Consider the following 20235-nt stretch of genomic DNA (forward strand, 5'->3'; position numbering starts at 1 on the left):
CTTTTCCCTTAGGGTGCCTGAAAGGTGCATAACACAAATCTAATCCTGAACAAAAGTCGCTTGAATTGCCTCTTATCTGAGAAATGTAGAAAACAACTGCTATAAGAAGTACCACGCAGGGGATTCTTCAATTGCTGGTCCACTTTTTCAACCTGCCTTGGAAAAAAAGAGGGAAAACGTTAATTATGTAAGAAAACCCAGCTCTCCTCCCAGTAAGTGACAAAAGTCACTCATCCCCACCAGGACCTAGCAGAGCAAGCAGCTGCTGGTGCCGCTCTGCCCGGGCTACTTTGGGATTTTAAAGCCTTTTGGAAGGAGCCGGCGGGAAGCGGGCGCCGGACCCAGACCTCGCCCGCTCGGTCCAGCTCCAGCGATGGATTTTCTTGACCAAAACCTGCGACTTCAGCGTCTGCCGGCAATGAAGAAAGAAAGTGACATATTGGAAGGAGTGGAGTAGGGGGGAGCGGAGGAGGGCGGGCTTTCTCCTGCTTGATCTATGGAGCACGCCCCTTTTTAAACTGAATCCCGGCAGCTCTCGTCCACCAGCCCGACGGGGGGAGAGGCGGAAAGCGAGGGAGAGCAGGCAGTCAGGCAGGCGGGCGGGCGGGCGGCTCCCCCGTCCCGGCCCGTCGGTCCCGGTCCGTCGGTCCCGGTCCCGGTCCGCCCCCGCGCACCATGCGCGGCCCCCCGCGCCCGGCGCGCCGCCCGCCCGCGCGCCCCTAACGCTGCCCGGCTCCGGCGCCTTCCCGCGGCAGCGCTCCGGGGGCCGGGAGGGGAAAAAGGAGAAGAGAGGGGAAAAAGAATTAACAGAGGGAAAGGGTGGAAAAAGGAGGAGAAGGAGCGGAGGCGGGGAAGGCTGCTCCTCCGAGGACAGCGCGCAGCACCATGCAGCTGGCGCCGCTGGCGCTGGCACTCACCACGCTCTTCATCGACGGCTGGAGGACGGCAGCGAGGAGGCAGAAGCTGCACCCCAGGCAAGGTAAGGGGGTGCTCGGGGAGGGGCGCGGGGAATGCTGTGCTGCCGCCCCCCGGGGCCGCGGGGCTCGGCCACCTCGCTCAGCAACATATGCGTCTGTCCCCTCGCAGCCCAGCTGCTGGAGAAGCTCAGCGAGTACGAGATCGTGACTCCTACCCGAGTGAATGAGTTCGGTGAGCCCTTCCCCACCGATGTCCACTTCAGGCGGCGCCGGCGGAGCACCAGTGCTGCCCCCGACGCCTGGACGGCGGCCGCCGCCGCCTCCCCGAAGGCACACTACAGGCTGTCCGCCTTCGGGCAGCAGTTCTTCTTCAACCTGACGGCCAGCTCGGCCTTCATCGCCCCGCTCTTCACCGTCAGCTTCCTGGGAGAGCCCGCCGCAGACCAGCGGCGCCTCTACGCCGAGGCGGCCGACGCCGATGTGAAGCACTGCTTCTACCGGGGGCACGTCAACGCCCGGCCTCGGCTCACCGCCGTTATCAGCCTCTGCTCCGGGATGGTGAGACCCGCGCCCCGGCCGCCGGCCCGGCCCCGCCCCGCGGAGGGCCAGGGGCGGAAGCGAGGAGAAGGAGGAGGAGGAGGAGGAGGAGGAGCGGGATGAGGGTGGGCGGACCGGCTGAGCGGCGGGGCCCGCCCGTTCCCCTCGCCGCGGGGGTGGCTCCGGCCCGCCCCGACCGGGGGTTTCTCCCACGCCGCTCTTAACCGGCCGGGTTCCGGGATGCTCCGGTCCTGCTCCGCGGGTTGTGGGGGAAAAAAATGCGGTCCGCTGAAACCCAGGCGGGCGGTGTGCGAGCCAGACCCGGGCACGGATCCCCGAGGATGCCGGTGAGGGCTGGCTGCGGGCTTACCACCAGCGCTGGCCCCGGAGCCACCCAGCACCCCGGACCAGGGGCATGTCCCGGACCCTGGTACCCCAGCTGGGTGCCCTTCGGTGCAGGGATGTTGGCACCGGGATGAACAGAAGCTCCTAAAAGAGCTGACTCTTCTGTCTGTCCTGGTGCCTTTCAGTCCCATGGGGTGCCGGTCCCAGGGGTTCCCCGGAGGTTTCTGCTGGCTTCATTCAGTCTAGGAATTCCTCTGGGCAGATGTGTGTGTGCCTTCCCTCCCGGGTACTGGCCACGGATCCCAGTATGGGATGGCTACGGAATGTTTTGTCTTGGATTTTTTTCATTTACTCTCCAAATATCTGCATTCATGGTTGTATGCAACTAGGAGTGGTGATGTCTTCTCATAAGCAGGGATTTCACTAGCTGGACACGGTCCTCTGGTCCTTATATGTGGGTTAAAAGCCTGTCTCAGGGAGAGGTGCTGTGTGAAATCAGCATAAGATGGGGTTGCACTGGGGCCTCCAGCACCACCATCACCCTTTGGGCAGGACTTGCCCAAAGTCTTGGCTTGTTAATGTCACTGGCGTAAGGACAGTGTCTGGCAGATGTGCCCCTCTTGTGCTCCTTGCCTGTGGGTTAGTAATTAGCCTTCTATAAGCACCAGCGGGATGGCTATGCAGCCCAGGGTGGGTGCAAGCCGTGTGACCAAAGCTGGAGCTCCAGCCAGTGCCTTCACAGGGGTTACCACAGAAGTTGGCACACCTCCCTCATTAACTGCTCGCTTGTGGGGTAGTGCTGCTAGGTGGCTGGTTATCTTGCAAAGCTGACCTCCTGTTCCTCTCTCTGGTCCCTCTCAGCTAGGCACATTCAAGTCTGATGATGGGGACTATTTTGTAGAGCCACTCCTATCGCTTGAGGAACAGGAGTATGAAGAAGAGCACAATAAACCACATCTTGTCTACCGACACCGGACACCTCCAACCAACTCTTCAGGGGACAGGCAGACTTGCAATACTCCAGGTACTCATTTTGTTACTGCCTTGGATGACTTGATACTTGGAAGTACTACTTGCAGTTAAAAGGCAGTAGGTTTGTGTGGGAAAGAAGGGATGTGGAGTTGAGGGACCCGTCTAGAAATGGTGCTGTGAGTGCTAGGACTGGGCTTGTGATGGTAACGCTGTCCTGGAGAGATGTGTTGCGCCTGTGCTTTCTAGGAATTGGTTATAAGGAAGTTGCGGTTAGAAAAAATGTTGCAGTTTCCCTTTGAATCATGATGTAAAGCAGACAAGAGAGCTTTTGGTCTGTCTTGCCTTAAGTATCTTGTGAGCCCTTAAACTTGTTTTCTGTTCTCTCCCACGTGTAATTCCCAACCATCCTAATCTGATATACTGTCTGTCTGATACTCTGTCCTTTGAATGACATCCTTCTGTCTTGGTCTTGCTGTGCTCCTGGTCTTCCCTCCTCAAATCTTACTTCTTTCTAGTGGAAATGAGGAGGTCCTAACACTGACCCTGACAGTTCTTCCCTTAGTAATCACTTTTCCATGGTTCATTTTCAAAGGCTTTTTTTTAATCTCACTGCCCTTCCTCCACCAGCACCATCTCCCTGACCTCCTCACTCCCTCTTTCTAGTCCTTGCACATATGAAAGAGCACAAGCCTTTTTCTCCCCCTTCATATGCCTTGATGAGCAATAGCCTTGCTCCTACTGTCCCTATTATCTGCAGTGGCCTCCTGCTGCTCTCTGCTTCCTTGACTTCCTGATGTTCACAACTAATCCTCCCCTTTGGCAGCAAATACCTAAATTTTATCTGAAGAAGCTTATTCCTTCAGTCTCCTGTTTCACCTGCTGTTTTGCCCTCTTCCTTTGGCCTGCAGCTAGATCTTTAAACTTTAAAGCCTAAACAGAGTAAACCTTCACTGGGTTCCCTTGTGGGCTGCAAGCTGCTCATATGCTGCCAAGTAGGTGGAGTTGCTTAGGAAGTACAGGTACCACTGGAGGAGAAGAACTGTGCCCAAATTAGGCTGCAATTAGCATACATTACTTGTTTGGCACCCATGACTGTGGATCATGGCTGTGCTGGTGAGCTGTCAGTCTGTTCAGCTTGCATTGATCATACTAAGTCCAAAGATACTCTGATACTCTGTGACCAGCCACAGCAACATGTATTTCTTCTAGAAGACATGTGAACCCACCTCCACATGCAAACCTATGTGCCAGGGGTACAGCGGCACCTCTCACAAGGCTGTCATTGTTTGTTCTTCCAAGGGTTGCTGCTGGAATATGCCATTCTGGTTTCTCTCTTCCAGCTGTTTCTGCTCCCTTCTTGAGATCAGATGCAGGAGACTCAGAACAGTTGGAAAGAAACACGGAATCTGGCACATTGCATCAGTAACCCTTGGAGGAACGGAGCAGCAGATCACAGGACTCATTGAATCAAAGGTAGCTGGGAGGGCTCTGAATTTTGCTTGTGGACTTAACTCTGTGCTGCTGTAACAGACTGCTGTGTTTCACCCTACTGTATCATAGTTCCAATTTAGGCTATTATTCTTCTGTGTTGTGGTTCACAAGAATAATACTCCATCTGTGATTTAACCAATGTGGTGTATATCTCTTCCTCCTTTGTTCCAATATGCTTTGCTTCTTGCTTTGTCTTTGTTTTCTTGCTCTTCTCAGTTGCTTCATATAGTGGAGGGAGGAGTTCTCACCTCTCAAGCACAAGCTGAAGTGTTCCAGATAGGCACGAGAGTCTTATTTGTCTTCCTGTCTTCTTTCACTGCATCTCTCTCTCTTTACTGTCTCTTCTTTTTGTCATGGTCCAATCTTTTGAAAGGGAATGATGCTATGGCCGTATGTGTATGGTGAACAAGTCTTGGTTATTTCATTTAAGGAGCAATTTCAGAGCAGCTTGGGCAATGCTGAACCTTGGCATCCTACCTGAGGTTACATCTGGTGAGAGAAGGTTTCTCACATGTCTTTGCAGCAGAGGGGAGCATGCAAAATCTAGCAGTGCTCACTGTTTCAGACACGGTGTATCTCTCACTCCTGCCAGAGGAGAATGGTTTCATGAGAGTTTAGTGGTTAGTCATAGTTGTAGGGTGTTGTGAGAATCCAGTCTTTTGTCAGAAGAACGTGTGAAACGATGTGTTTGCTTTGCAGGCTTTTGGCAGGGGTGGAAATTCGCTCGAAGAGGAAATTGATGTGAGGGAAATCTAAGGTACCCCCCTGAGGTGAGCAAGGGACCTTATGTTGCCAGGCAGTGGTGCTATTAAGAGTGACTTTCTGATAGTCATCTTCCTGGAAATGATTAATAAGCAACATACTGGTGTGCCCTTGCCATAATGATGTAATTTTAGACTTGTTGAGGTATTCAGGAAAGTTTCCCTTGTGAATTGACTAACAGATTGCTGCAAACGAAACTTACTCTGTCTCCCTGGTTTTACTTGTAGTTTTCGGTGTCCTGAGGTCAGCTTAGAAAACTAGGTATTTGCTTTTGTGAAGTTTTAATTAGTTTCTGATAACAGTTTTAGGTCCTCTGACATAAAAGATGCTCTGCAGGTGTTCTGGAAAAAGATCTTTTTCCTCTGAATGCTGGTGGGTATGAAATGGAAGCTGTGCTCTGTAGATGAACTTTCATTGCACAGCTCTGGGGTCTCTGGCAATGCATTTCAGGCGTCTGGCATACAGCTCAGCCACCGCAAGAAAAGCCTTGGACAGAGTTTTCCTTGGGGTAACAGGTTAATGTAGTTTCAGTCATAGGAAATAGTGCATTTTCCTCTCCTCCTTTTCTTTTAGTTAGTGATGTGAATCAGTTTGTCATCTGGCCAGGGATCTGGCAGAATAATTAGTTGTGTTTTACTGAATAGCCCTGACGGGATGAGGACTTGGCCAGGCTGACAGAATGATGTCACTATAGGTGCAGCACCACTACCACCCATCGCTTCAGGATAGCAAGCTCTTCCGACCCAATTATTAAATATCCGCTTTTTTGAGGTGGAGGAGGAAGAGAAAAGAAATTGTGATCCTAAAAAAAGAAAAAAGGAAGCGGCTCATTGCAAGGCTGGAGAGCGCAGCTTTCCTGCGCTCCACGGAGGAACAATCTGACTCCAGTGATAAAGGCACGGAGCTGCATCCTGCATCCGTGTGCCAGCCACCTCTGTGAGGCCAGCAGCACCTCCCCAAGCCCCCATCCAGTGGGACCTTCTGCCAGGAGCACACCTGTGAGCCCTTTCCCTGTGAAACCCTCAAGGTTTGGTCTTGCAGAGAGATGTCCAGCTCCAGATGCCAATACGACACTGCCTTTGGTCATCACTTAAATAAACCACTCGAGAGCCTCTTGCTCTGGGTCTGCTGCTTCTCCTTTCTATCATATTTCCCATGGTTTTTGTCACTGATATATGTATATATGTATTTGTATGTATATTTTGGTTGTTGAGTTCTCTGGAGCTCTTCTCTTCCAGTTTTGTTGGGGTTTGTGATAGCTTTAGCCTTTTACTGAATCTGCACAATCATTCAGCCTGTTGGCCATCCCTTGTTCTCAGACAGATGTGGCCTCTACCTGCCTGGTTGCACTGAGCCACAGTTCCCCTGTATCCATGAGCATATGTATCCAAATATTGTGCCTTTTTGTGGTCCCACTTCTGTTGCTTGCCCAGCTCTTGCTCCAAACTTAGGAAATTCTGTGCAGCTTTTACTGTGATCCTGATGCAGGACTCCTGACTAAACTTTTTGGGCCAGCTCTTTCTTTGTACCCACTGCCTTCATTTGGCTAATCTGTGCTTCCAATTTCCATCCCAGCTTCATTGGTTAAATACCTCTGTGTTCTTGCCTTATTTCTCATAATTTTTTTATGTTCAAGACCTGTCTGGGGCTGAGATGAATAAACCAACGACTGAATGCATAGTGAGTGTGAGCTGCTCCTTCACTTGCTGCTCGTCAGCTGTGCCCATCCCAAGGCTGGCATTGGACCTGGACCCTAAGGCTGCATGTGAGGATCTTGCACAAAGTCCTCATTCCTTAATGAGAGCATTTAAAGCAGGAATATCCACCATGGGCAAAACTCCTCATGCAGAAGCAGCAATAACACTCTGATGGTGCCAAACTAGTAGGAAGACGATTAGAGCTGTTCCTGTTTCTGGAGGGGAGCCAAGGGGCTGTAGCCAGCAAAGAGGCCTTCCAGCAGTTCGTGCTGAGGTTTTGGAAGCAGGCTCAGATGAGAGCAGGACAGAGCAGGTCTTACCTGCACTGTGCTGACTGTGCCCCCACCCACTGTTGGCAGAGGTGGGAAAGCCCAGTGACTCACCTGCTGAGGCTGCTTTCCAAAATCCACCAAGTATTGCCAGCACAGATGGCTGCAGGACACAACCTGCAGGCTTAGCACATCCCAGCACCTGACAGAAACGGATGCAAAAAGGTCTCAAATTTGCTGGCATTTCGTTGGGTGTTACAGCAGTTTGACTACTGGAGAGTACATGTGTGGCCAGGCACAGCAGCTCCACAAAGGGAGGCCCCGTGTGGTCCGGGTGAGGAGGAGAGAGGCTCTGTGTGTAAGTTGTGCTGAGAAGGGTCCTATAAAAAGCACAGGAGAAACCAGCACCATGAACCAAGTCTTGCTGCTGAGCTGGCATGACACAGACATACTCCGTAATGTGTCACTGATTTTTCAGTTGCATTAATGAGTAATTTGTAACAGATTACCCTTTCATAGTAACTGTAACAACCTTTCCCACGGAACATGACACTGGGGAACCACCAGAGCAGAAGAGTGCTGCCTTGTGTCTTGAGCAAGCAGATGCCCGATGCTGCCAGCTCAATGACTGTGATCTTGTTTCTGTGTGATAATTAGCACCAGCCTGCTCTCCTAATGCCAGCCAGCTGCATGGGAAGTCAGTGGTGAACCCATGGCACAAGCAGGAGATGGTCCTGTCACCGTGTTCCCGTGTGCTTGGAAGGCGTGGTCAGGTTGAGGTTGCCAGAATAGGGGTTTGTTAGTGTGTTATCAGTGCCATGAGCAGGGAGGAGACCTGGGGAAGGATGTGTTAGGGATCTGGTACTGTGGCTAAAGCCTGACTTTGTAGTGTGGTCTCTCATTAGTGCAGGGAGGGGATGAGCTTTTGTTCCCACTCCAGCTGTGGTTCAAGGTGTGTCTGCAGTGTTACAAATGGCAATGGAGCGGGATGGGGCCAGTGATGGGAAATTTCCTGCTCCTTCTACAGACCCTTTGTATGTGTTATGTCCTTAATTCATAGCAGTTTTGAGGCAGAAACTTTGAATTCCTTTTCCACAGGACTCAATGTTTGTACTCTTGTGAGTGGTCTGTGGTGAAATCCCAGATCCTTTGCACTTGGACTGTTGATCTAGAGCCCTTTAGTATTTTTGCTGTTTCTTTTGGACTCTGTCTTGCTTCCAACTGTGTCCCTTTTTTTGTTGTTTTCAACTCATTCATCCAGCAGAATTTTGCATTCTAGGTGTCTGGTTTCCAGGCAGGTCTTCAGGCAAATTCTGTACTGCCAAGTGTCACGTAAACTCAGGGTTGCAGGAGATCTGCAGGGAGGTTTTCTTAAGCCTTTACTTCCAGGTTGAGCAATCCTTGAGCTCTTTCAGGAGTCTGTTTAAGTTGTCAGCTTTGCTTTTGGCCTCAGGGTAAAACACTGACTTTGTTCTTTTCTTCAGAAAAGTTTCTTATCTTAACGAAGTGGATTGTAATTTTTAGTCAGATAGTAATTAATTCAGATTTCCGTCCCTCCCAGAATAAAGATGAGAATTGCATCACAGCTCCCATATGCTAATGTAATTAATTCTATTTCTGCCTCCCTGTTGAGGTAGCAGCACAGTAGGAGCCAACTGGTATTTGGTCAGATGGGCCTGGAAGGTCAAGCACAAGCTTTTGCCATGCTGAGCTGGGGAAGTGATCAGTCTGTAATGTTTGAGGTATCTTGTGATGTTGGCAAGTGAAATAAGGTAATAGAATGACTTCAGTTAAAAAACATTGATCACAGTCAGTGATACAGATCCTATAATTAGTTTTGGTTTAAATTCCTCAATGTGAGTTATAAGTAAGGTGCATGCATTTTGTTGTTATTCATAGTATTGAATATGTATCAAACATCCATCTGACACCCTAGAGGTGTAAGACTTAAGATTGTCACTAAACAAATTATTGTTGACTGGTTATTGTTCTGCAATTTAAGTATGGTCAGTGGACAGAGTTAAATTATTCTCCTGGAATCAAAATGGACATACTTTTACCTGATCTGTGTGGATATCCACTGAAGTAGGACAGGTGGGAGATGCAGAGGGGGATCGCTTTGGTGCTTTCTGTCTGTTCCCTATGGCATATACTACTGAAAATAAACAGGCTGACTATTCTGTGACTTCTTTTCCCATATGCCTGTAATGCCATTAGCAGCATCCCTGTGGCAAATTGCTGGACAATTTTTAATGTTTTTTTTCTAATGGTATATTTTGTCTTGTCTTTTACTGACTGTCAGTACAAAGTTGTGTTGTTCTTGTTGGCATGGTACCTCACAGGTGTCACTAGACATAAGAGTGGGATGCAGGTTGGTGTACTTGTGACTGTTGTGCATTGAAAGTTGCCTGAAGAGAGTATGTGGGAGTTTTGTAAGATGATCTTGAATAATTTTCTCTCACATGTTCAGCTCATATGTTAGCATCTCCTTTCTTAAAGAGGCAATTTATTGTTTTGTTCATTAATCTACTTTCTGTCTATCATGCAAAATTGATAGCTTTCATGTACAACTTTTTACCTTAGGCAGAAAAATATTCTTTTAGGTTGGAATGCATTCTGATATTCATCACCAGGAAAGAAAACATCTAGAGTATGTGTGGTCTTTAGTGTTAGCATGTTATAAACCAGAGAATGTTTTATTACTGAGGGAAGTTGATTGCTGCTTACTGCAAGTCCATGGGTCTCAGCATTCTGCTTCAAGCAGTGAGAAGAAAGGCAGGGTCACCCTGACAGGCGTCAGGGTTCAGCATCACCTTGAGCTTTGATGCCTCCAAGTCTCTGTAGTCACAGACACAGGGTGCAGTGAGTGAATTGGGGTGGAACTGTTGGTTTTTGCATCAGGGATGCTTCATGACAGTCTGAACTGCTCATGGCTTTATGGCTTTACTTTCTGGCCTTAATATTTTCACATATTGCAAACACAAATTCCAGGCTCTGAGCTTGACATGTGGGACTGACTTCAGCAGCAGGAGCTCCTGGACATGGACCTGTCTGTGGATCTGAATATTGCTCCAGCTGGATGTTTAGAAAACTTCTTTAGTAAAGTATATGTGCAAAGTTCAAAGTGGAGGAAGGTGAGAAAATTAACAAGCAGGTGTGTCTTGGTCCTGAGGGGTTATGATCCATCCATGCAAGTATTTTTCTTAGTAACAAAGAAGAGTTCTTTGTAGAAGCCCAAGATTTTGCTTCATCTGTAACAGTTTGTGAGGGAACTATCCTGAGCCCTGACTGTTTCTTAATTCAAAACGAAGTGTCAACAACATGAGCAAATCAAAGCTTCCTTCCTTTGCATTGCTCTAAGAGTGGCATTTGTGAAAGTGCTGATATTTTACTGCATTTTCAATAGTTCCAGCCATGAAAGTTTGATCTATGCAGTTTTGTCCATCTCTTGCTGCTGAAGATTGAAACCCCAGTTGATGTCAGTTGAGTGAGCTCAGATTAATTTGCAGTTGAACACTTTCTCATGCAATTTTGAAAAATCAAGATCAAGAAAACTTTCATTTCCACTCTTAGTGCACAGTATCTTGCTTTTTGGATCCCAGCTGGCCCAGATCCTTCATTTCCCTTCCAATGTAGCTAATTGGTCTCTATTAATAAAACCTCTTTTCCCTTCCCAGCTCTTGCAGCTACTCTGATTGTACAGTCAAGGAGCTATCCAGAGGGAAGGCAGGATTGGTCCTGCTCATAGGACTGATCATCTCAGTGTGGTACAGGGCAAGGCAGTGCCTGGTCTCCCATTATGTTTCCATCCCTGGCTATTGTCCAAGCAGGGTGTGAAGCTGCTGGCAGAGAAGGTGTGTTCAGCTCTGGGTTATGCTGACCACAACAGTAACAGAGGTGACTTTGTGCCAATTTGGCCTTGTGCAAATCCATCTGAGATACATTTGTGTATGTATAGAAAGACTGATAGACATACAAAACATCTTGATATAGAATTAAGATAGACCCAGGGCTAGAAAAATTCTTTGGTCCAGCTTAGTAGGACTTGTGTCCTAAATAGAAGCCTGTTTCCATTCCATTTCTTGGCAAGAAGAGCCTAAAAATGTGGTTTGATTTCAGCCAGTCTGATCTCTGCATGAAGGCAAATCCATTTTTCCTCTCTCCTCTGTTTCCCAGGTGATGGCAGTCCCTTGGGCAGCTGCTGTCATACCAGCTACAGGCTTCAAATCCAGCCAGGCAGCTGGAGCTGGGGCTTGTACTGAAGCTTTTGGCCAGGGTTTGCTCCTGTGGAGTTGAGGGAGAAAAGTCACACACTGACTGACTGCCTGAGGGGAGCTCAGCTGAATTTTGGTCTGTTTTATGGAGGTGTGCAATAAATAATTAACTTCCAAACGATAGTTTTACTATCTGTGCAACAGGATCAGAACAGGGCTGGAAGTGATGTGGGCCAACTGCTGAATGGCAAACTTTGTTAAAAATCCTAGGTCACATTCAGAAAAATTATGATAATAAGTCAGTTTGAAAGGATCACTCTTTTTTTCTAGCAGGGAGATGTTGTTAGCTCAAGAAAGAGAATTTTTTTTTCCCCTTCACTTGCTCTCTCTCTCTCTGTGTTTTACAATTTTTTCCACTGGTATGTGCTACTCTTTAGAACTGGAATTGCTTGAATTGTTTCATGTCTTACTTAATTGTGCAAATTGCTTTCTATTCCAAGGACTAGTTAATGTAGAAATGGAAGGGATTAGGACTGTTGGGATAAGTGGTCATTCCATCTTTTAGTATTTGGGTTTAGTGTAACAATAGCTACTATGTCAAAAGCAGATCCTGACTCTGCCCTGTCACCCTTTCATGCAGGCAAAGTACTCACTCACATAGGGCCTGAGTCTTCCCTGCTCTCTTTCTTGTGATAGATCCAAAGTACATTAACCAGCAGGAAACATCCATAAATCAGCTGAATGGGTTCTGGGCTGAGGCTTCTTGCCCAAGCAAAAATAATGGCATTAGTGGAAAGATGCCATCAGGAAGCGATATCCTTTCACAGGATTTGGTCTCCTTTGTAAGTCCCACATTACAAAGAAGAAACCAAACAGAAAAAAATTAAGATAAACTACAGGTCTGTATAAAGACAGTGAAAACAGCATAGATTGTCTTAGTAAAGTATGCAGTAAAATGGACGTTATTCTAACCTTTACCTGACTCTCAAATGAATATGAACTGTTGAATCAATGCATGAGTTCGCCTGATACTTGAATTATTGAACTGTAGTTTGCATAGTTTTAAAGGGTTTGTCTACTCACTGGAGTTCAGTTTTTCTACAAAGTAAAAAGAAAAAGTTTTGTTTCTTAAACCCATCCAGTTACATGTGCAAGTAGATATGTTTCAGGTCATTGCAAAGACTGAGGGCTTGCCAAGCAAAGCATTTTTCTTCCTGATTTCTGTTACTATGTTAACACAATAGGAAAAAAAAAAAAAAAGAAGGTGGGGAAATATCACACCCTTTTCTGGTGTTATGTGTGGCAGTAGGAAGCTGGTGCTGCAAAATCACAGTTTTGTGTAACATGAGAGACTTTTCCTTCTGCCTGATGGAAGGGGCAGCACATTGCAGCATTCAGTGAGAGCTCTGCTGTTGTGGCCATTGTAATGGAGCAGGATATCAACAGAATCAGGCACACAGAGTTCCTGGCAGTGCCTGTGTGCAGCTCCCATTAACGTGGTCAGGGTTTTACAGATGGGTTGAGAGCAGTGCACAGCCATTGGCATTTAACTTTTTACAGGTGGGTGCACACTATCTACATGTAAGAAAGATGGTTGAAGATAACAGTTCACTACTACCAAAGTCCAGGAGTGGCTTTCCATGCAGTGCATCCCCATCACTGGTGCCTGGTTTTCCAGTAACCAGGCTGACAAACACCCAATGGATGACCTGTGCAAACACACTGCAAGTGTTGGATTGGCTTTGAGGGTGGAAATAATTCAGTTGTTTTGTAAGTGATGTGTCTGACTTCATTTGCTGGATGGGGAAAGAGCACTGATACTGTACTGACACTTGGCAGCATTAGGTTAATGTGTGGACTTGATGATCTTAAGTATGGTTTCCAACCTAAATGATTCTGTGATTCTGTGACTCTATGCCAGATCTCTGCACAAAAAGGAAAGTCATTTTTCCTGGTTGTGCTGGGCTCTGATTCTCCTGCATGATCAGGGGCAAGTCATGGCTCTCAGAATAAGATGGGGAATTTCATGTGGTACTCTCTGGGTTTTGGGAGGGTTTGTGGTTTGGGGTTTTTTTTTTAGCGTGTGACACCAGCTACAGGATTTCAGTGCAAGCCCAGTGAATATAATTTAATTTCTTTCATACACCTTCTGTGTAATGGGTGTCTTCAAAGATAGATGTCTTTGCAATTCCTTCTTTTTTTGCCATCTAACTTCCCTCTGCCTGGATGGTTGGAGGAGAAGGCACCTGAGCCTCATAGTCCCATGTGGAGCCCTGCAGAGCTCTGCCTTTGCTCCTTGTCCTCAACCTCACTCAAGCCCTGTTGAGCATCTCCCCATCCTTAACACATTTTTCCTTGGGCACTTGCTCCTTTTGGAAGTTACTTATTTAAAATGGAAATTTGAGTGGCGGGCTGAGGGTGCAGAGATGAGAGGAGCTGGCTGAAGGGCTGGGTTTAGCACTTTCTCCCCAATCTGGTTGTCTCCTCACCTTTAAGTTATTTGTATGCATAGTTGGCTCCCCAAGCTGATTGGCACTGAATGAGTCAGGATAATGTCATGGTTGCCCACGAAGTGGTGCCAGCATGAGAGCACAACCTTGCCAACACAAGGGCATTGATTAGAGCAGAGGAACTAGGGCAATCCAATTATAACCACAAATGCCATTGGCTTTCTCAAATTCTTACTCAAATAACTGCAGACTCTCTGCTGTATTAAGGTGGTCTGGACTATAACTAGAAATGAGAATTTAGAGGACTTAGGTAGCACAGAGTAGACAGGATTTAGTTCTTAATTAGTCTCTTGCCTACTTACACATAGGGTAAAAGGATAGTATTTTTCAGAGGTAGAAGCTGGCTGATCCCCTTTGCCTGCTGTGGTACTGCAGAACGTATTTATTTTTTTGGAAATTATTACAAATATTCCTGAAAGGAAACTACACAGGAAAAATAACTAAAGTTTCCTATCATTTCATCTTGTTTGAGCATTGAATATCCCTTTGTTCCCTTATATTATGCTTCCTCTAACCTACTCAATGGGTCAGATAAGGAAATGTGATATTTTTCACCACCATGACGAAATTAAACTAAAGCTACAAAGAGCATGAGGGTTGTAGCCTGGAGTTGTAGATGAGTAGTTCAGATCTGGCTTTATATTAAATGCAGAAGTGAACAGTCTTTCGTGGATGAATCACATTCAATTAGCTACTTCCTATGATGAACTGATTAAAAATTAAGTGGCATCAAATAAGCCTGATTTTACTCTTACATTTAAATAATGCTATAATTACATACTAATCAGATGGTAAGTCTTAATTGTACATGTTCCATATGTTTTATATGCCTGTTCTCCCTCTTCACTTTGTCGTCTTTGTATCAGCGTGGAGTATATTTTCAGGCTGCTTTTATGTTTGGCCTAATTGAATATCAAAAGCAGTATATGTGAAACTTCCTGGATTCTATTCTTTTGCCAGTGGCAGCTGTGCTATTAGATGACCTTTACCATTCCTGTAGCACAGAATAATAAAGGGAGGGGGGGAACTGAAGCCCAGCCGTGTTATTGTTAGAGACAGAAATAAATCATATATAATTGCTTTGCTGAGAAGGCCAAATCCTGCCGTCCTTCATGCCTGAGTTAGAAATACAGGATTTGGACCTTTGTTTCCTGTGGTTTCCTGGCCACCTTGGACGTGCCCAGAATCCTCACACTACTGCTGCAGTGGCTAATTACCATTGCAGGGCTCCATCCCTCCTGTACGGGCCAGGGGCTGGCTCTGCTGCAGGGAATGTCCACCTCTACTGGCTTCCCCAAGATGGGTTAAAAATCAAGCCTTAGATGGTGGGCTTCCACAGAGTGCTTCTTTTTCAGTTCCCTGCTTCTTTGGAGCAAACCCACACAACTTTGTTGAGGTAAATAGGTATTTTGACTTAACATACACATGGTATTAATTTTATTCACTCCAGAGTGTACTGTATGTTTTTTCTGCTTTTTAACCATAGATCACGACCACAGTCACAAAAAGAACAAGCGGAAACACTGGAGGAGGCAGTGGGCAGAGAGCAGCATCTTATCTGACGTGGAGATGTTGAAACACAGCCTGGAAGTGAATTCTTTTTCTGGGGACAGCAACAAAACAGGGACCATTGGTGAAAAGAGGAGCCACAAGAGAACGAAGCGATTCTTGTCCTACCCACGTTTTGTGGAGGTGATGGTGGTGGCTGACAGCAGGATGGTCGCCTACCACGGAGCCAACCTACAGCACTATGTCTTAACCCTGATGTCAATAGTGAGTGTTCAACCAGGGCGAGTAGATTCACCCACAAATTGTTTTCTAGTGGTCACAGAGCCCTTTTCTGCTGAGTTCATATGCAATGCCATCAGCTTGCCTTCCCCAGGCGTGGAGATAATGCTGGGGTTACATTAAAAATGGTAAAACGTGGCTGGAAAATGCTGGTTGGAGTCTTCTTTCTCAGATCCATCATGCTTCCTGATCCTCTAACACCTCTCTCTTCCAGCTTTCTGAACATCAGACACCATGAGCAATATCACCGGTTGTTTAGTCCACGAGGTGTACTCTTTTTATTTGAGCCCAGGTGAAATAACAGTTGAATTAAAAAGGTTATTTGGGCACTGTGCCTTCCAGGGAACTGATGCTGGTAGGTTATGCAGTTGCCTGACTTCCCTTGCTGTCACAAGGAGAAGGAGCCTGTGATCACCTTGATCCTTAGCATAGTTCTCAAGTTGACTTTCCAGGCTGAGAACAAGCGCGTTAGTAGCTGCAGGTACTAGGATGCAGTAGTGCAGTTTCCAGACAGGCTGTTCTGTAGATGCAGAGTGACTGGTAAGGAGTACCCAACATATTTGTGTCTCTGGAGGGATGTTCATCCTGTTTGAGGGTAGAAGTGCAGTGAATATTTAGTCTGAAACTGCCCATGTCAAAATTAGGCACTTGGAAGAATAAGTTGCTTTTGACAGTCTTAGTTGGTGGTCTTTGTGTCTCAGAGCAGAATGATCCTTTAATTTGGTGAAATGTGTGTTAAAGCAAAAGGAAATGTTGGGTTTCTGTGATACCAGCAGGATTTTTCATTCCAAAATTGTGCTTCTGCCAGGAGGTCTCTCCAAGTAGCATCAGAGCACTGAGCAGGGCAGAAGAGCAGCCCAGGAGAAAAACAGTTGCAAAATGGAAAATACGTGTGTTATCTTAATTGTTTGTTTCCTTGAATGTTAACAGTAATTCCAAATATTGCTTTTTAAAACAGGTGGCTTCTATCTACAAAGACCCAAGCATTGGAAATTTAATTAATATTGTTATTGTGAAATTGGTCGTGATACATAATGAGCAGGTAATGAAAATTATTTTCTTCACCTTCTGCTTGACAATGGCATTTGTAGTGAGCATTGTCATGAATAATTAAAATACCTGCTTTCTGTGTGTTACTTATCAGGATGGCCCTGCAATATCTTACAATGCCCAGACAACATTAAAAAACTTCTGCCAATGGCAGCAGTCCCAAAACCACCCAGAGGGAAGTCACCTTCGGCATGATACAGCTGTGCTTGTTACCAGGTGTGGTGAATATTCTCATGAAAACTGTAGCCAGTTGTGTGTCAGGGGCTGGGAGCATGTAATATGTGGGAGATGTTCAAGTTTTGGTGTGGATGTAATGATACTTGTAGTTGTGGGAGCATGTGTCCACCATAAAAGAGATAATTTTGAGAGGTTCAAGACTGTCTAAGGTCTGCCCATGAGTTTAGCATAAGATGAAAAGCTCTGACTATGGTGGGGAGTTAGTTTGGACTCTGGATGATGTGGCAAATCAGCATGAGAAGGTCCACTGGAGGACCAAGAGTTGTTCCTGCTGTTGTTAGTGTGCTTGTACCTTAACTCACTGTTGCATTGAGAATTAATGTGTCAGGTCTGTTCTCCTTTCAGACAGGATATTTGTAGAGCGCACGACAAATGTGATACTCTGGGTAAGGAAAACCTTTCCTTTGTCTTCTAGTAACTTTTTTTGTAGTGACAATGTTAGTTGCTTGTGCTGAACTGTGAGTGACGTTTGTTTTTCTATCATAAACCTCTGTGTTCTCTCCTAGGTCTGGCAGAGCTGGGCACAGTCTGTGATCCATACAGGAGCTGTTCAATTAGTGAAGATAATGGACTGAGCACTGCTTTCACGATAGCACATGAACTTGGCCATGTGTATGTTTTATGTAAATACATTTAAATAGCCCAATATTTATGCTAACTAGGGCTTGCCAGCCAGGTTGGGAACTGGTCCTGCTTAGCCTAATTATTGTAGGGGAGATCAATATACTTGGCTAGAAGATGCACCACTGAGGTAGATGAAACTGTGGAGTGCTCTGGAGCTTATCTGAGAGCAGCAAAACCAGCAGGGCCATGTTTTGGGGAGGATGAATGACAGAGTACCATAAGCAGCACCTAAGCAATGACATCTTGACCAAGCCATTGGAACTAGCCAGGATTCTGGGCAGAGTTGGGATGTGCTGAGTGCCTTGGGGAGGACCAGGGCAAGAGATGCTGACACATCTCAAGTATCTTTTGGGACTGAAGTCTTCCCTGAGAGCAGGTCCTCAGCCTGCCACAGCTTGTCCAACAGCTCTGTGTAGTGCTAGTGAAGGCAATGCAGCAGCTGTGTGTGAAGGAGGAACTTATCCAAGGCATCTGGGAGGTGATGTGGTGTATAAGTGAGTTTGACTCAGCTCTTGAACTCTTTCACTATGGAAAATCTTGTGCTGCTGGACATCTCCAGAAGAGACGCTGCCATTCACCTTCTCCAGCGGAAATTTCTTTCAAGCGATTTTTGCCTTTTTCTCACTACTGAGACTTTTTCTCACTACTAAGCAGTCATGAGAAACATCATCTTAGATCACCTAGTCCTTTACCCCTGCCTGCAACCTTAGGCAGCTGATTCAGTCCCAAACTACTACATGCCTGCTTTGCAGTGGAGGTCTGTAGGTGTGAGATGGATGAATACTTGGGATCTCTCATTGTTCTAAACTCTATTTTTCTTAATGGAAAGCTGGCTAAGACATATTTTTAACCACAGTATTATTTGTTTAAATGAGGCTTCCTGACAGAAAGTCCCTCAAGTTTTGGTGTTTCCCACACCTACCTGTGGCTGATTCCTTCGCTAGTGCTGCCCCAGAGCTGCTGGGGGGGTTAGCAGTGCTCCCGAGCAGGAAATGCCTCTGTGCTCTTTTTTTCAGAGAGCAGAGTAAAAAGATGATTTGTTGGAGGTAATCTTAATGGAATACAAACTCCCCAGCCTTGGAACACAGGATCACACCAGGTCACTTCTCCTTCCCCACTTCAAACAGTGCAGCGCTTTAAGCCGCTCTGTCTCCATTAGCGAATTTACCACATTCTTCAAGGTGTCATGTGCTGCAAACTTCACGTTGGTTTCTGCTGATACCAATGCTTGCTGGCATTTTGTAAACCTGCCACATAAAGTGTAGGAGCCAAGTCTATCCCTGGTGTAACCCTGCTTAGGCAGCAGTGTGGCCCAGGGTATTCAACTGCATTAGAAAATACTTTGCATCCAACCCGATATTGCCTGTGTACATGAGAGTCTGCAGTCAGTGGATTCAAGTCAATCATCTCCTTCAGAATTGCCTCAGATCAACTCTTGGATCTGTGGTCAGTTCCAGAGTATTTCCCATTTTTATGAAGGAGGGGCCAGACTCCAGCCTGTCTGCAGGATAGCAACCGTCAGCTGAAAAGGAAGCTGCAGCTGGATTTGCATCTTGCTCCAGGCTTCCTGGAGGACTTCTCTGGCTAAATATATGCAGTCATGGAGTGGAGAGCTTAGCAGGGTGCTGCACAGCTTTTTCCGGATGAGTGCTAGGAACCTGTTAGTTAACACTTCTGAATTTATTGTGAATATGTGTGTATGAATACTTTTATTCTGTAATATGTGTCAGCAGCATATTTAGGAAAATTTTTTGGGTTTGCTTGCATTTAGTTCACACTGCTGCCTTTGCTATGCTAAATACTTGATGTTTGCCTCTTGACTGACTCTGCTTTTCTCTGCTCTTTTCCTCTTAGATTTAACATGCCACATGATGACAATCACAAGTGCAAGGAAGATGGAGGTAAAAATCAACAGCATGTCATGGCACCAACACTGAACTTCTATACCAATCCCTGGATGTGGTCAAAATGCAGTAGGAAATACATCACTGAATTTCTGGAGTAAGGCCTTGCATATGCATGTGTTGGGCTGTTTTCACATGTCCATGTGTCCCATGGAGCTCTTCAGTTAATTTGGAGTCCTAGCGTGCAGCGTTTGGAGGAAATCAGAGGGATTTGTGTGTGCACGCATCCTTTACATAGAGCAGGAATGCACCCCTGGCATCCAGTCCCTGCCAGTTCAGCCTCATGATAAGCTGGCAAGGACCAGCCTCTCAATGGGGAAGAATAAGTCTTCTCCCATGGATATTGCTTTTAAGGAATGTGTGTTCTCCTCAAACCTGAAGAATGACTTTTCCAAGCCTTGTGGCCCAGATACGGAGCTGTGTTTTAGAAGGCAGATTGAATCTGCCTTTCTGCTCCACAGGTCAAGATAAAGCCCTGGCACTAATCCATGGTGGGAACACCGTTCCAGGAGCCCACGGGTCAGTTTGATGCATAGTGATTTGCCCATTTTGCTGTGATGCCTTCCCGTGTGTTGTGTGGAACAGAATGAGAGCCATGATGGTGTTCTGGCAAATCCAGGAGCTCAATCCCTTGGGCAGTTCTGCTAATCAGTGATTTTTCTTTCTGAATTCTTTATAAAAGTGTGCCAGTGCTTGCTCAGCAACTAAATGCACACTCAGAAATGCTTTTGCCATGGTAGCTGACTGTGCTGTGGTGGATGGTTGCTGTCACAGCACAGGGGTGGTGGTGTATGGGTAACACACCCTCCTGTGCTTGAGTTTGAAATAGCTCTTGTAGTGCTTGTTAAATATGGCAAACATGGTGTGCAACTGCCCTAAGGCTAATTCAGGCAAACACAAGTGTGTTCTGATCTCACT

General features: G+C 46.4%; 1 protein-coding gene across 4 annotated transcripts in view; it reads left to right on the plus strand.

The window, feature by feature from the left end:
- Positions 1–629: 629 nt before the first annotated feature.
- Positions 630–20235, plus strand: part of ADAMTS9 (ADAM metallopeptidase with thrombospondin type 1 motif 9) — a 79460-nt gene continuing 59854 nt past the window's right edge. The window contains exons 1-9 of one of the 4 annotated variants that reach the window (XR_015806013.1): positions 630–979; positions 1087–1475; positions 2661–2823; positions 15201–15487; positions 16461–16544; positions 16647–16768; positions 17135–17175; positions 17296–17401; positions 19268–19414. Coding sequence is in view for 3 of the 4 variants with exons in the window: in XM_014873130.2 (XP_014728616.1) it covers positions 886–979; positions 1087–1475; positions 2661–2823; positions 15201–15487; positions 16461–16544; positions 16647–16768; positions 17135–17175; positions 17296–17401; positions 19268–19414 (1433 nt within the window). In the remaining variant the exon portion in view is untranslated. Of the gene's footprint in view, positions 980–1086; positions 1476–2660; positions 2824–4113; positions 4245–15200; positions 15488–16460; positions 16545–16646; positions 16769–17134; positions 17176–17295; positions 17402–19267; positions 19415–20235 lie in introns of those variants that run through there. The other 3 variants (XM_014873130.2, XM_014873123.2, XM_088171294.1) reach the window with 3 other exon arrangements.

Source organism: Sturnus vulgaris, chromosome 11, assembly GCF_052056855.1.
Source record: "Sturnus vulgaris isolate bStuVul1 chromosome 11, bStuVul1.hap1, whole genome shotgun sequence".
Classification (NCBI taxonomy): domain Eukaryota; kingdom Metazoa; phylum Chordata; class Aves; order Passeriformes; family Sturnidae; genus Sturnus; species Sturnus vulgaris.